We start from the raw sequence: 16,565 nt of genomic DNA on the forward strand, positions 1-16,565 counted from the left end.
TAATTTGATACTAATCGTCCGTATGTTCTTGCAGAGTGCGCCACATATTAAATGTGACGAGAGAAATTGACAATTTCTTCCCCGGCACCTTTGATTATTTGAACGTGCGTGTTTACGACGATGAAAAGACGGATCTCCTGAAACATTGGGATAAAACGTTTAAATACATCACTAAGGCGAGGGAAGAAGGATCCAAAGTGCTGGTTCACTGCAAGATGGGCGTCAGCAGGTCCGCTTCGGTGGTCATCGCGTACGCAATGAAAGCCTACGATTGGAAGCTGGATCATGCGATGAAGCACGTCAAAGAGAAGAGGACGTGCATTAAGCCCAATACTAGTTTTATATCTCAACTAGAAACATATCAAGGCATGTTAGATGCTATGAAGAATAAAGAAAAGCTGCAGAGGTCAAAATCGGAAACAAATTTGAAATCGCCCGGCCTGGTGTCCAAGACCGATTCTAGAATAATGGAACCGACTCCTCTCATTCAAGCTCTCTCCGGTAGATATAGAGGGAGGCCCAGGTCTTGGTCGCCCGATACCAGATTGGCGTCGCAGATTCAGCGGCAATCGTCTTCGTTGGAAAACCTAGCTCCGGGATCTCGGAACGTTTTAATGCCGTGCGGCAGCGGAAGCTATAGTGTTTCGCAGAATCAAATAATGCATCTAAGAAAAGACTGCGTTCCGTGCGTGAAACATATAGTGAACGAGCTCGAGTCTCAAGCCACCTTAGAGAAAAAGAGCGTTAAGAAGAAGAGTAATTTAAAATTAAATTTAAATAATCACATAGAGGCTATGAAGTTCTCCTTCGGCGAATGTGCCGACTGCGATGATAAATCTTCAGAGTTGAGCGATTCGAATTTTCAGTACGGAGTTCCGCGATCAGCCGACGCTTTAATGGATGAAATTATCGATATGAGAAAAAACGGTTTAGGAACAGAAATATGGGATCCTGGGGAAAACAGTGCCGAGGATAAAAAGTACTACTTTGACAGTGACCTTAGTGACAATAAAGACTCTAACGAAATAGTCAAATGTGATAGTGGTGTTTTAGAATTACGTGCCAAACCTAGACAGTGCTTAGATCCCTTTTCGAAACAAGTCGATCGAGTTTTTGATAAAGAAGAGCGGCAGATTGGCGGAGATAATGAAAGAAGTGGCGCTCCGCCGAGCAGGCAGAGTTCGTGGAGCTCTTGCGACAGTGCTGTGGTTTTAGAGAAGCTTTCGCGTCATTCGTCGTGCGGCTCGTACGATAACAAGCCGTCCAGGAACTCTTCGCTGGGATCCTACGACGAACAGTCGCACGCCGGTACCGTCAAACGCACCAAGCAAAAACTCGAAGAGGGTTATTCGACAAAGAGGATTTGCCCTGATACCGATAATTTAGCCTGTAATGGTGTCCACGAAACAGTTAACACTGTTTTGGCGCACAAATTTGTAGTTCCCACCTGTGATTTAGACATTATTAAAGAGAATCATGAACAAAATTGCAACAAAACTATGAACGGCGTTAGTTGTAGTGTTTTAGATATCAAACAGAATAAGGATAATATGAGTGCCATACTAAAAGAACTCGATTTTAATAGCAGTGATGACTTTTGTAATATGAGAAAACACGGAGGACTAAATTATTTACAGTTGTCCGCGAGTGCTCCTACTAACTCTTCCATTGACATCCTAGATAGGCATTCTTTCGCCTCGTCGTGCTCGTCAGTCGGTAATTTAACCACTAAACAAGTCGAGGCTTATAATACTTCAATATTCAAAATACCAAAGCACAAAAACAGTACGGACATTAAAATAGAGCATAGTAACGGTAGGAGTCTATCGGGCAAAGTTATGAATTTGAAAAATAAGTTCGAATCGAATTCGAACGTAGAGAGCGATCTCAAAAAAATGACAGTAAACGACGCCGACGTTCAAAAGAGTACGAATTGCATAAACGGAAACAACAATAAAGGTCGAAGTCTTCCATCGTCACCCGTTAGTGTTCATAATGATAAAAAAAGTAACCTAGAGCCCGATGCGAGCATTAACAATAAAGGGCACACAGCTTCGTTAGAAGATCTGTCAGTCAAAGTCTTAGTAGGGAAGTATGATAGGCCTAAGAGTCAGCAATTCGCCGCAAAGGTCAATACTGTCGAACCGCCAGTTCCCTTGAGGAAATCTAGTTTAAACCGTGATATAGATAATAAAGCACAACTGAAACAAGCTATTATATCTTCTAGGAATACAATTTGCGGCGCGCTGAAAAGCCCTTCGACCGTTATGAAACCGCCGGTGCCTACAGTCGTGTCCATATCCGCGTCCGCTTTTCAAGCTAACATGTCACTTTCAAATAAACCTCAAAAGAAACAAATGCAACATGGAAAGACTCATCCACTAACAAGGTTAAATTTTAACAAAAATCACTCCACAAACAGGTGTGTAAACCCGGCTTATAACACTATGTGAAATATATAATTTTCTATCTCAAATTATGTGCCTGTTTAGGAGCCTTTTTGAGGGTTTCCCTAATGTATTTTTTAAAACACGCTTTGCCATTATCATGACTGGTTAACATTTTAACGATTGATTCGATGAAATTATTACTATCGAGGTTTTGAGCCATGACAATGACGATTTAGTCATTATTGTTTCTTTTATACCAACTCATCTATGTATTTTATATTCCTTGAAAAAGTATCATTCTTTATTTATATTTAAAAAACTCGTCTTAAGCCTCTAATAATTATATCCGTCTACTTTATTTATATTTTATTTCTTTATAACGTTCATATTTAAATTCACGCGTAAAACATTCTAGTAAGCTAACATATGAAGCTTCTACCAAAAGAAAAATAAAAAAAAGTAAAAAAAAAAACTTACCTATTTTTATTTATTGTATGTATATGTGAATCCTATTATAAATAAGATGTAAGATATCACTAAAATGTATATTTTTTTAGTTTTGATAATGGCTGTCATAAAATCTAGTCTATTTGTATATGTTCAAAATCAGCCTTAAAAATGTACTATCCGATCGGCGTTGATATATTTTTTTTATTTGTTAAAATTGTTGCTGAATATTCGTATTATTGTACACCATATGAATTTTGTGCAAGATGCGTACGGCACACGTATTCGCCGATATTTTAAACTTCACACGTGTTGTCAAGTTTTAATCTGTTACGATGCGAAGCTTTAATTTGCAGCCATGTTTCTAGATTTATTGAATTTTTCCTATCGGAAATAAGATTGTTATGTAGCTATAAATTATCGTTTCGTTAAAATTTGACGGCAAAGAAACGCTTTTGTAAAAAAAAAACTGTTTATATATTTGCACAACATTAACAGTATTAAAAAATATTTATTTTGTGTTGTATGCGCATTATTAACAAATCAAAAAATAAAAAAAAAGTATATTTAACCATGACAAAAATGTATTGTTCATAAAAAATCATACGGAGAGAAGTGATTATTTTTTAGTATTTGACTGAAGAGTTTTAGTGGATATTTATTGTGACTTCCATTTTGCATAATTTCGGTGTAATGTGGCGAAAGTGTTGCGTTTTTAAAATTATTCAGTAGGTCTTTTAAAAAATCAATACACTGTCAATATGTATATCCTATAATATTTGACCAGTAAAAACCATTATGGATTAAGTATGGTATAACAATATTGATAATTTGTATTTTAATTTAATATTTTTAGCATATTGCGATTGTTTATTGTTCGGGATTGAACGCTGGATTCGTTGATTTATCTACTCAAATGTCGTTCTGAAATGATTAATCTCGGCTTGTGTGTATTATTGTGATTATTGTAAATTTTTTGTACTATAGTTTGTAAAGATAAAGAGTATGTTTTGCTTTGAAAATAAACTGGTTGTTGTTTTCACCACTGCTTATTTTTTACACCGATTTTACATAATATATGGATCTTCAAGTGATATAAAATTGTACTACATACATATTATATATCATCAACGTTGAAGAACTTTCTTTAATTATGTAACAAATTATTAATGTGAGCTTTAATATTTTAAAGTCATATTTTTAGTAATTTGTCAGCACTTGGTAAGTCAAGAATTGAGTTATAGAAAAAGTTTGAAAAATTCTGAATTTTCATAATCTTAGAAATCATCATATTTTGAAGGTAATATATTTATATTTTAAAAATATGTTACATTTTTAATGAATATTTATTTATTTTCAAACTTTTTAAATGTTTATTGAAGTGCTACACACAAATAATAAACAAATAAATTAAAATAAACGATAAAACAGTAAAAATTGATCAATAATTTAAAAAAAAAATGAGAAATCCCAATAAAATACAGTAATTACGTAAAATATTATTAACTTGTTGCATCCCCTTTAGCCTTCAATACTGCTAAAACACAGAATGGTATTTAATTAATCAATTATTATATCATATTAATAAAGAAATTTGATTAAATATCTACTTCGTTTTTTTATTAAACGAAGTTTTTGCATTGAAATTTATGCTTTCAAGTACTTTGCTATGAAAACAACAGTGGGGACGGTTTCTTAAGTTGGCACACCTATATTTAATCAGCTTAATCCATCAGATAGATACACTAGAGCGCAAAGAGTCGCCTCACTTTCTAGGCAGCTGACGCGACAACAGGACGTCTTATATTGTATATTATTAATGTAATTAAACATAAATAAATATTGTAAGTAGTCTGCGACGTTTCATTGTTAACACTATCAGTCGTTCCTTTTTTAATACATCGGAGTATATATATAAGATAAACAGACATCCTGGACTACGCGGAAAAAATCCTTACATTGAGAAGACGTTACTTTGTTTTACTTAATTATACGAGTCTATATTTTCTTACTGAGAAGTTAGTTATAAACAATTTTAGATAAATATGAATGAACATCTCGTCGATAGCATTTGAACGGAAGTGAGAAAGAACTCACTCATAACAACGTATGGAGACGACTGAATTGCCACGAGTTATTTTTTCTTGTAATTTGGTAAGTATTATAGTGCAACATTGACCTTCGTGATTAATGAAAATGCTGGCGCTTCATGATGATTAATTAAAATGCTTTAAGCAGAAATAAGAGATCTCTTGATAACTCCACCGCATGTTTTTCATAATTATCAGAATTCTTTTATATAAATGAACTAAAATTTATATAGTAAAGGTCAATTTATACACATTAGTGACGTGACAGTGCCGTAACCCGCCCGTGATTAAAGTGACAAGGATAAAATATTCTTTGTAGGAACTTGATAAAGCTTGTTCATACTTGTCCGGCGCACGACCGTGCTAGGGCAATCAGTGCTGTCACTGTCACCGTACAGTGAATTTTGTTATCACGGCCGGCCAGTACTTACTCCCTCCACAAAACTATCTAGCTGAACACGTTTCAAAATCATCTGCTGGTCAAAACCAACAGACAAAATCAACATTATTTTCAAAGTTTTCCTGGGTAAAGTCTTGATTATTTTTCAACGATATTTTTGTTAGCACGGTCGTGATTTTCATAAGGTATTGCTCTATTCTTCCAAATATTGATTGAACTTTCAGTTTGCTTAACAGTAAGTTGAACGAATTTTCTAACATTCCGAAGTATTCATAAAACTTTGCTTCGTCGTCCACCAATTCCTTTTACAGAGTGGCAAATTCCTTTTCTGTTGTTCTGGTTTTCTATGCCTGATGAACCCACATCCGTTTTTTCATTCGCTCTTCCTCTTCTTTATTCAAAACCAGAGAAATCGTCAAAAATTTATCTTCCAAAAACATCGTCATATTGAGCACTCAAGTGCACTGGCAAAACTGTCCATTGTGAATAGTAGTGGAATCGCGGCTGGTCACGGCACTGTTGCGTCATGGATGTGTGTAAATCGAACTGAATAGAAATCACTGTGAGACACGGTCGGTGGAAACACGGACTGGTCACTGCACTGTCACGTCACTGATGTGTGTAAATTGCCATATGTCACAAAAGTCACACCACGACAGATCCCCCTTCTTCCTGTACGGCAAAATTATTTTGATTTACAAAAGGCGACAATATCATAGGTAATATAAGAAATGTATTTGTGTAGAAGCGATGTTGCTTAATAATTTCTTTCTCAAGTTCTGTATTAATATAGTAGAAGATGTACTTGATATTCATAAGCATATACTGTATATAAATTACGCGCTGACACATTGGAACTTAGTGAATTATATATTATATTTCTGTGTTAGGAAAACTGTTTTATTAAATAATTATAATTATTACAAAATACAGCTCTCTTATGAACAAATTCAAATCCGTGATGTCACATTTCTTAAAAGACCCCCTTACTTCCCCTGTCACAGACCTTACCCCCTATGCGTCAGCATTTATGAAAGCCGCCTTATCATTTAATTAGTCACGGTGTATATTTTTAAGCGCAGAACCCCATTGTTTCTTTAACGGGTGAAACAGCCCTTTTTGTGATGATACGCAAAATGTTGTGGCCACTTTTGCGGACGTTAGAGCCAAAAGTCAGTGTAGTTGCTTATAACAAATTGATTTTTGAGCGTGGTGCCGATATCATTAAAAAGTACCAATTATTCTTAGTATAGATATTGAATAGAATATTATTAAATATTTTTTGTCAATTGTGTTTTTTTTTTTGAAAGGTATGTAAACATCGGTCTGCGCGACTGCACTGGCAACACCGTCCGCAGGTCCATGGAGCGTGAGAGCGATGCCGGTGGAGCTGGTGTCCGTGCGCGCCAGCTGCGGCAGCGCTTGCGTGCTGCTGCCCACCGAGCAAGACGGCTCGCTCGCTTTGCACACCCTGCGGGCCGAGTTCCCCGGTGAGCCTTCGCCCCTCCCGCACCGCCTTCCCCCCGCGCGCGCCCAGCACCAAAATAAACAACCGATGATTCTCTCCTTTTCGCTCTCGTGTGCTACTGCCACTACCACTACCCCCACTGTCGCCACCTGCGACTGTGATCTAACAAAATAATGCACTTTTTCATTTGTTTATCACCCCGCGGCGAAAATTAGGTCGACGCGTGCACCGCGAATTTTTCCTAGTGGCCAACATGCTCGGGCGGCTTTTCTCCTGTGGCCAACTTGGGCGATTCGAATTTGAATTTAAAAATAATTACTCGTTACACAATACTGCTATCGTTATTTTAAATGCATTCATTTTTGGCCCAAACATAAACTTTACCGACTACGCTTTCTTACCTATTTGGGGTATAACCAGTTTCAGATGTTGAGACCACTCTCTGGCAAAAACACCCAAGAGTGTTTCCCTCTATGCCTTGTAAATAATTGTTCACTATTGTAATTCACACGACACACTTTTAATGACACGTAATATATTGTTTTTATTATTAATTTCATAAATGGAACACTAAATGTATTGTACATTACAATTACCTCCATATATTTGTCCATCATATGATATATTTTGAAGCAATCTTCCATATGATTATCGATCACATTTTTTTTTTTACATAATATAATATAAATATTATCTATATTATTAATTTTGGATTAGATCAGGATTCTAGTTTAAATGTAACATGCAAGAAATCTGTAGAAAACATCGTCTTTGTAGTTAATTAAAAATATATTTATATTTTAAAAGTATTTGTAAAATAATATTTTGTGTTATTTGAAGGAATCAACTCCATATTAATTTATGACCCAAAAAAGAATTTCATCTTATATATAATTGTTCTAAGCCGTCGCTTCCGGACGCGCATAACTTTCAATGAAACATTCTCCGTTCAATTCTTTACTCTGTAAATCGTATCGCTTTGTATGAACGGTGTGTAACAATACACGTAAACAAAGGAATTACAATAATAAATCATAATAAAAATAAAAATTGAATTTGCTCCGATTGATTTTTGAGCCGCCGGTAATGCGTTCTGTTGTTTCGACCAATCAAAAATAAGCATTCAAATATTCAAATAGTTTCGACCAATGAAAAATAAGCATTCAAATTCAAATAGACAGTACCGTGACAACGCTTTTATTTAATAATAAAATTTTGCTACGCGACAATAATTTTCATTAATTCGTCATTTGACTGAATATAAATAATCGGATTGCAAATTAACTAGGTGTGTTATAACTATGTTAACTTAAATATATACATAATGTGTTGAGGATTAGAAGAATACATTGATTAAACTAGATAAACAATCTTCGTAATGAAATCTTCAAATTTTGAATTCCCGGCGACGGGCTCCGAGGCCGAAAAGTGAGTTTTTCCTTTTATAAATAATCGGATTGCAACTTAACTAGGTGTGTTATGACTATGAAAATGAAATATATACATAATGTGTTGAGGATTAGAATAATACATTGATTCAATTAGATAAACAATCATAAAACAATCTTCGTAATGAAATATTCAAATTTTGAATTCCCGTCGCCGGGCTCCGGGGCCCAAAAGTGAATTTCTCCTTTTATATTACATAAACATTATCATTGCTTCCGATTTAATGCACAATTTTAAACGTGAACGTGTAATATATCCTTAGTATGTATGAGGATTGAAAGTTAATGTCGATCAAATCGGCGCTGTCGGAACGCTATATCAGCCAACGGACAGCTTATAAATGTGTAGTTCCTTGGATGTTATCTAATAAACGACAATTTACAATGATTATATATATATGTGATCGCAAACCTGGAATAATCGACAGCCAAAATATCTAAGAGTGGGTTATTTCTAATTCCGATGTGTCAAAATATGTTCAATTTTTGTTCTGTGCCTTCATTCCTCTTTCGGAATAGTCAAATTCAAGATATTCAGTTACATCAAACTTATGTAGTATGTTCTTTATTAAAGATAATACTTGCTGACAGTGACTTCAATATGAGAAGATTCACTCTGTTTATATATACCAATTCTACGTTGTGGTCATATAAGTCATCAAATTGCTCCCTCATTACTTCTGAAAAATAATTAAAAACACCTTTATCAAGAGTTAAGCATTGAACACATTATTACTACTAATATAATCCATAAATTAAATTTAAACAACCGAAGAACAAAATTGACGAAAGTTACTGTATAGGATTAAACACGTAGATTGACATATCTTCATCTTCTTCAAAATAGTCGCAATATGTCATATATTAATTGTTTGCGATACGTAAATGTTATTAGATCTATCATTGTTTCTGAAAATTAACTGTAAACGATACTATATAGTGGGTAAAATGTTACTTTGTTTAATTAACTTTGGTATGTATACCTTTAATTGCCCAATCACCGCTGTTTGTCTTTTAATATTAGATCCTGGAAAGTCAATGGTAATTTTGTTAGAATAACCGTAACATATTATTCATATAACCTAACACTTACTGGCACACTCATAATTTATAGTTTTAATTATGTTATACACTTTAAATCATCTTCAATTGACACTTTGTAAGAAGAATGCTTTGTTTAATTAACATATTTTACTGTTTATTGAATCGCACTAAGCTGTATCCCGGCGCGCGCTTGACTGATGACAGAACTGTCAAATGTAAGCAACTGAGGGGATATCCCGATACATGATCGGGATATCACCGCGCGCTTAAGAACGAACTACGAAATTGATTTTAACGATTTAAATTGTAAAACAGTTATCAATATATCTTTAAAAATCATCAAATTCTAAAAAAAATATTTTTTTAAATATTTTTAGTTTATACGGTATTTAAAATATAATATAAATAATGTGGATTTTTATTAGCTTCTCTTAACAAAAAAAAAATATGTACTTGAATTTTGGCGAACGTTGGCAATTTAAATTAATAGTTTTTAGAGAATTTTTAAAATTTCGCTTGAAAAAACATTTAAAAAAAAAGGGGGAAAATTTCAAAATAAGTACTATTCATTACCAACCAACTACTAAACACATAGTGTTGCAAGAATCTCTCTTACTGACCCCTTTGAAAGGAAACTACACAAAATTGTAAAATATTTTGTAACTAATTTAATTTTTTTAACTTATTTAAATATTTTTTAAATTATTAAGTTTTAGAATAAATTTTCAAGATTTATTCAAAATATTTTTTTCAACCTTAAAAATATTTTTTATTTTAAAGTGGATTTTAAATATTCTTAATTTATTATAGATTTTAAATATGTTTAGTTTATTTAAATTTTAAATAATGTGAAAATTTTTTGCACTTATTAATTATTAAAATATATAATGCTGCGCAGATAAATCATTTACTTTAAAAAATATATAAATATAAATATTTTTTAATAAAAATTGACAAAGATCTCAAAATTATTATTATTTTTAAAGCGCACTTTTGGTCTAAAGTAACAGATTAAGTGCTTGATATTTTCAGTTTATTATTTCTTTCTAATTGGCTTTTATATTTACACATAAAACATATAAACAACTTTTTTAAATTATAAATCAACTTATGGTGTAACTAAAAAAAGTTCTTATTGCTAAGATTTAAATTTATGATAAAATTCTGTTATATGCAATTTATTCATTGGTTCCGTAAGCTTCGCTGTATTGAGATTTCACTGTATAATTTTTAATTTATTATTATCTAGCCAAGTTCTAAACCTATTTATATATGATATGCAATATTTAGATTTATCATTAAATATCTAAGTTTCAAATATAACGATAAAATTTAACGTTTCAAATCTAATAAATAATATAAAATGTTTTCTTCTGGAAATATTTAGTCAAGTTGTAAACCTATTTTCAAATGAATTGAAAATGTTAGTAGTTTTTTATAGATTAAACCATTTTGTCTATTATTGAAAATCCTAAATAATAATATCCAATTTGGACCATTAATTTTTTTTAAATATTTAAAAAAATCAGAACGAAGCAAAAATTATATTTAAAACCCAAAAAGTTGAGGGTCCGGTATACGCACACTCGCTAGCTTTCGGTACCTCACGATAGTGAGGTACCGACAGCTAGTTTCTATAATTGACATGTCTTTTTAATTTTTCCAAACTGTTTATCTCGAAAGATTCATATTGGCAGTTTTATCATTGGTGTAGTTATTTATTTTCTGCATATACTATATTCAATCAAAGTATCCGTGAAACAAGTCGATTTTTTGGCAAATGGCAGTGGTCTTGGGATGTCATCGTTACCATAATCCAGGAGCGTTTCTTTCAGGTTCATCATTGTCATTGTTAATAGTTTCATTTAATGACAATATTTTTCATCGTCCATCTTGGGAAACTATTTTTATCTCATTTAATAATAAATTGTAAATGTAGCAATGCCCATTTTTTCCTAATTTCACAAAATTATTCACATAACTTGTGCAATTTTAGAATTTCAATTTTGAATTTAAATTTATTTTTATATTTTAATTAATTACTCTTGTAATTGCAATTCTAATTCTTCGGTACATGAGAATGGGTCCAAAACCCAATAGAGAATTTTGATTTTGAGTGTATCTCCAAATTTATATGGAGTGCTTCCAAATGCTGACATTAAATAAAAACATTATTATGTTTTTCTACTAAGGAAAAATTTGGAAATCGGTAAAATTCTTTGCGTCCTAAATTTCGTTCGTACAATAGTTTCGATACGAACGCAGAAATAACAGACTTTGTTTTGAACAAATAGAGCTCATCTCCTTGCAGCTGTAAATTTGTTATATCAGACATAGGCTATGATTTAATTACATTTTCTCGTAAAGAATCATTTTTGTTTTTAAAATACTACAACAGTCTAGGCCAAGCCGCAGCTCACCTTTAACATTTTTCATTCATCACACTTTTACAAAATATATTTATTTTATAATGGCCAATACACTATAGACAATTTTTCACTCCAAAAAAATGTCTATAGTGTATCTAAATCTAATATGGGGATATATAATTTTATGTTAAGATGCATTTCCAAAGTGGCCCGCAAGATCATTTGGGTTGGCTACCCCTGGTCTAAGAGATTATAAAATCGTTTTCAATTAAAAGTTTTCGACGACCAACGTACTAATGTGTGGAGTAACAAACGAGTGTAGTCTTCGTCGATTTCAATGCAAAATTACAATCTATCATTAAGTGAATGACCTCTGATGTAGTCAACTGCTCTAGCATCTCTCATTATGTATTGTAATGAGAGATACAGGCAATCATTAAGATCTTTTGTAACTTAATGCTGTCGATAAATCACACAATGCACAGCGAATACATTTGGCACCAAATTTTTCAAAAATAAAATAAGTGTTCGATTACACCCTGTCATTGCTGGAGCCCCATCGGTAGCAACACGTTATTATTTACGGATTTTTCCTCTTTAAAACATCTTTCAAAATATTGAAAATCGATTCACTTTTAGAACGAGTTATCAATTTTTTAGCCAACGATAATTTATGTCAAATTTTTTCTTTTTTTATAAATCAAACGTATGCTTCATTTCCTAGTAAAATATACTTATCTTACTTTTTACTCTTCATTACTTTATTTTAAATATTATTTATAATTAGTTTTAGAACTTTCATTAGGTCAAGTTAGGTTTGGTTAATTTGTGTAGGTTAGGTTTAGGTTTAAACAGCAAATGGACGTTTTGCAACTGTCAAATTGAGTATATAATTTCACTAGACCCCATCAGTAAAATTATGTTTTCGCTAATATAAATATATATCTACTGGTAAAAATGCATTTGGAGTTCATTAGTGAAAATATAACTTCACTAAAAACTACGCAAGCACTGTAACATTTGTACATCGCATGTAAATATATAATAATAAGTATGTAAATGTATATATTACTACGTATTGAAAAGTTGAAATCAAATCATTTTATTAGCACCTAACAGATAAATTATATTATCACTGGAAAAAAGTATATATATATATATATACTGGTGAAAATATATTACGATATGATTTCTCTGAAATTACTTATTTTAAAATATATTTTTGGGACAGATTCCGAATTGTTTTGTTTTCTTTGAAGGATAACCCGAGAATTTCTGGTTTAGGATCAAGTTTTTACCAGGGGTGGGGATGATGCTATTCAATTTATTTTTTTAATAAAAATAAAACACATTATAACACATTATCATATTTTTCTTTTAACTTTGCGTTGTGCGAAACTACTACTTGTTTTAACGCAGCAGGCGGTGAAAAGACGACTAGTCGTTAAGATACCTATATTGTTTTGTCGGTTCAATTCATTTTCCATTCCTGATCGCTTACATCGCTCCCACCATGCACGGTCCAAACATTTTATGTATGTATTTATGTACATAACAATCCATTAAATAAAATTAAAAAAATATTTTAACGTCTTTTATTTTGCTCTTCATATCAGGCTGTTGCGGTCTAACATTTGTCCACCTAAAAACGGACACCACTCGAGGGTTAAGACTCAAAGATGGCTACCTCTACCCTCCGAGCGAAGGCTGGGGACGGTTCAAATACTTGTGCAATTTCCCTAAAGAGAATGCCGTCGAAAGCTCCATGACAAAAATGATGCAAAAAGATGCCACAGACCTGATCGTCCTGGGTTTACCGTGGAAAACTACCGAACAAACCGTCAGAGAGTATTTCGAGGGCTTCGGCAAAGTGAGAAAAGTTTGGCTCAAAAGAGACTCGAAGGGTCAGTCCAAAGGTTTCGCCTTCATCAGATTCGCCAACTATTACACGCAGATGAAAGTATTGACTAAGAAGCACGTGATCGACGGCAGAAGATGCGATGTTCTGATCCCTCACTCCAAAAAAGGGTTACCTTTCAAAGTATTCGTCGGCGGTTGCACTGAAAACATATCCGCCGACGATTTGCGTGAATATTTTTACAAATACGGTGAAGTGACCGACGTGTTTGTGCCCAAACCGTTCAGACCATTCAGCTTCGTGACGTTTCTCGATCCTGAGACAGCTCAGAGCGTCTGCGAGGAGAGTCACGTCATCAAAGGCGTTTCGGTGAACGTATCGATCGCTTCGCCGAGACACCACCAATCGAGGCACAATCACACTGATCAAAATTTCATATCCGCTAGCGTTAAGGATAATACGTTTAAAGATTACGAGTCGATCGATCGCAAGTACAATGTCGATTCGTTGAATTTTCAAGGTTTAACGATAGGTAGCAGAAATTATTTAGATAGAAGCCAAAACACCAACGTGTCTTATAACAGATTCGCCGACGCGGATCAGGGCGTCGAGTCGCCGGATCTGAACTCGAACTCTTGGGGTAACTTTAACCATCAGACTTCTACCGATCTCAACAGTTTTGGATTGAATGGCTCCAACGGATTCGTGAACAACACTTACGGGAACAACTACTATCCTTGGCTGCAGCCCGGAGGGTATCAAGGTCCGTCGGGGCAATGGCACGTCTCGTCGGCCCAACAGCAAAGACATCCTTCGTGATAAATTGTCTCGTGCCTAGTACCTAGTTTGTGAAATTGCCTTTTCTGATCGAATTTATTTATTTATATATATGAAAATAATTTATTATGGAACTTATTTATTGTTTATTTATTTCAAACTGTTGTTAATTAGCTGTTTTATTTTGTTGAAGTAATTATAGCGGGCTATATCTACCACTAGTCTGTGTTGTCGCTTTTTTTTATAGCTTTGTTGTATGGATTGTATAAATTTTATCCTTGTTACGAGATTAATTCTGACCTTTTTTGTTTTTATGTGTATATTACGATTACAGTCTGGATCTTGGGTGCTATTTGTGCGCTGGTTCGTATACCTGAATGCAGGAAGTGCGATTGTTTGACTGAGTGAGTTGTCTATTTAACGATTTTTTTGTAATGGTAAATAATTTCAATATATAACTGCTACATAACTATATTTATCATTTCGATCCAGGATATGGAAAAAAATGTATCCAAACGAACCAGACATCTTTCCGTGACAGAATTGCAGGCAATTCTCTCGCAATAACGTTTTTTAATTTAAAAATTGAAAATAGTTTTCTACCTAGACTATTACTTTCAATTTAACTTTTCTAGTGACTAGAAAGTGCATAGATAATAAAAAAACTTTAGCTGAGGTGCAGTTACTGCATTTTTTGTCGGTACCTTGCAGACATGGAACTGCAAAATAAGAAGTTAGACTATTTTGTTTACTGTTACTTAGTAATATTCCTTCATGGTGCCTTAAGCTACTGCAATGGACTCACACGAAACTTTCTAGTCCACTAATACACTTAGTGGAGTGATAGATATGCATCATCATACTGAACTTTCATATGATGATCAATTTCAATGAGTTTCGCTATTATAAAAGGCATATTGCAATTGTTATTTCAAGCCACTGCCGTGCCATCTTTTTTGCATGCTTGATACATACTACAGTTGTAGTACTCTTATATAATAAATGAAAGCAGTAATATATTGAAATTAATGTAGTAAGAATTTAAAATGTTAATGGACTTTTTCATGGTTCTTGTATACTTGTACACGAGCTTATGTGTTATTAGCTCCCGTGATCCTAGTTATGATTGACGATTATTATAGCCGTCATTTGTTTTTAACTGATTCGAAAGATTGTAGACTATAGGTAATAGATGTAAAGAGAGGGATTTGTGCTAGGATTTTATATAAAAATAGACGCTTAATCGACGATCGATCAAACATTGGCGTTAAGCCGTCTATTGTATTTTGAATATTAGGAAAATAAGTATCGCTAAAACATGACCGACAAATTTTAAGTGAAATAATTTATTAAATATATAACGATATACAATATATATATATATTTACAAAAATAAAGCATGTTTTTTTATACATATACATAGAAGGTTTATAAATATACTATACAAAATATTGATGACGTTTTATTCAATGTTTGTTATGCATTGTAAATTTTTATACGGTTATCATCGTATCCATATATTTATTGTGAGAAGTGTGTAAATGATTTTTTTTATGTTTATTGCGTTTTTGTTGCTGTTTTTTAAAGAGCATTTTAGATTTGTTGCGTTGTTATAATCTGATATACATTTACAAATATATATTAGCAATAAATAATTGAAGTAAATTTGTGGTGCTATGAAATATATATTATATATATTATGAATTGTATGTACAATGCATTTTTACATTATAATTATGTTTGAAAAAATGTATGCAGTGTTTATAAACACAATAACAAGGGTTTGTGTGATTTTAAGAAAAATAAAAAGTTTGACACGAAAATATGTATTTTATATGTATCTTATAAGTGTTATTAACTCACCTCCATATTCGAAATTTAAAATTGTTATCTGTTCAGTCAGAATTTGTCTATGATTAAGAAATAATCACATCAAAGATTAAAAAAATGGCAAAGGTTCTCCACATCATATGAACCTGAAGCAATGTCAAAACCAGCTGGAGAAATCAGGCTATTCAAAATAAAAAAGAAGAAAAGGCAATGATAAGTATTTACAATATATTTAAGAAAGCCTTATATAATACACATAAACTACAAGACCAGTTGATTCAAAAAGTAAAATAAGTTCAAAGAATTGTAGTGTCCAACGTGAATCTCTAAGGCAAATCAATCATAAATCAAATTTGTAATGCTATTAAATAAATAATATTCCGTGCAAAATAAGATAAGGTATCAATAATTACGGAAAAATACAAATATTCAATAACAAAGTCT

The 16,565-nt window shown here is 32.8% G+C and overlaps 2 protein-coding genes and 1 long non-coding RNA gene across 7 annotated transcripts in view; 2 read left to right on the top strand and 1 right to left on the bottom strand.

Annotated features, from left to right (window-relative positions):
- Window positions 1-3,879, top strand: part of ssh (Protein phosphatase Slingshot) — a 170,805-nt gene extending 166,926 nt beyond the window's left edge. For all 3 annotated transcript variants that reach the window (XM_088183691.1, XM_088183692.1, XM_088183693.1), the window contains one exon: window positions 35-3,879. In XM_088183691.1, coding sequence (XP_088039817.1) covers window positions 35-2,453 — 2,419 coding nt within the window. In that variant the 3' untranslated portion in view covers window positions 2,454-3,879. The remainder of the gene's footprint in view (window positions 1-34) is intronic.
- Window positions 3,880-6,645: 2,766 nt separating this feature from the next.
- On the top strand, window positions 6,646-16,114 carry LOC148236633 (TAR DNA-binding protein 43-like). 2 transcript variants are annotated; one of them, XM_088183695.1, is made up of 2 exons: window positions 6,646-6,817; window positions 13,273-16,114. In XM_088183695.1, exons 1-2 carry the CDS (start codon window positions 6,706-6,708, stop codon window positions 14,331-14,333), a joined length of 1,173 nt encoding a protein of 390 aa, XP_088039821.1. In that variant the 5' UTR covers window positions 6,646-6,705; the 3' UTR covers window positions 14,334-16,114. The 2 variants fall into 2 exon arrangements, with proteins under 2 accessions (XP_088039821.1, XP_088039822.1); XM_088183696.1 differs by lacking the exon at window positions 6,646-6,817 and adding an exon at window positions 11,569-13,191.
- On the bottom strand, window positions 6,989-10,947 carry LOC148236634 (uncharacterized). Of its 2 annotated transcripts, XR_015809214.1 has the most exons (3): window positions 9,337-10,947; window positions 9,227-9,270; window positions 6,989-9,163 (listed from the first exon to the last, which is right to left on the bottom strand). It is a non-coding gene; the product is annotated as an uncharacterized LOC148236634 (long non-coding RNA). The 2 variants fall into 2 exon arrangements; XR_015809213.1 differs by having other exon boundaries at window positions 6,989-9,270; window positions 9,337-10,537.
- Window positions 16,115-16,565: the final 451 nt, after the last annotated feature.

Source organism: Plectrocnemia conspersa, unplaced genomic scaffold (assembly GCF_051122295.1).
Source record: "Plectrocnemia conspersa isolate PC_06_02 unplaced genomic scaffold, ASM5112229v1 ptg000003l, whole genome shotgun sequence".
Classification (NCBI taxonomy): Eukaryota; Metazoa; Arthropoda; class Insecta; order Trichoptera; family Polycentropodidae; genus Plectrocnemia; species Plectrocnemia conspersa.

Excerpts from the sequence above, each read along its gene's own strand:
- LOC148236633 (XM_088183695.1), top strand. The coding sequence starts at position 6,706 with ATGCCGGTGGAGCTGGTGTCCGTGCGCGCCAGCTGCGGCAGCGCTTGC. Across the intron at positions 6,818-13,272 it reads CCTGCGGGCCGAGTTCCCCG|GCTGTTGCGGTCTAACATTT; the intron begins GTGAGCCTTCGC and ends TCTTCATATCAG.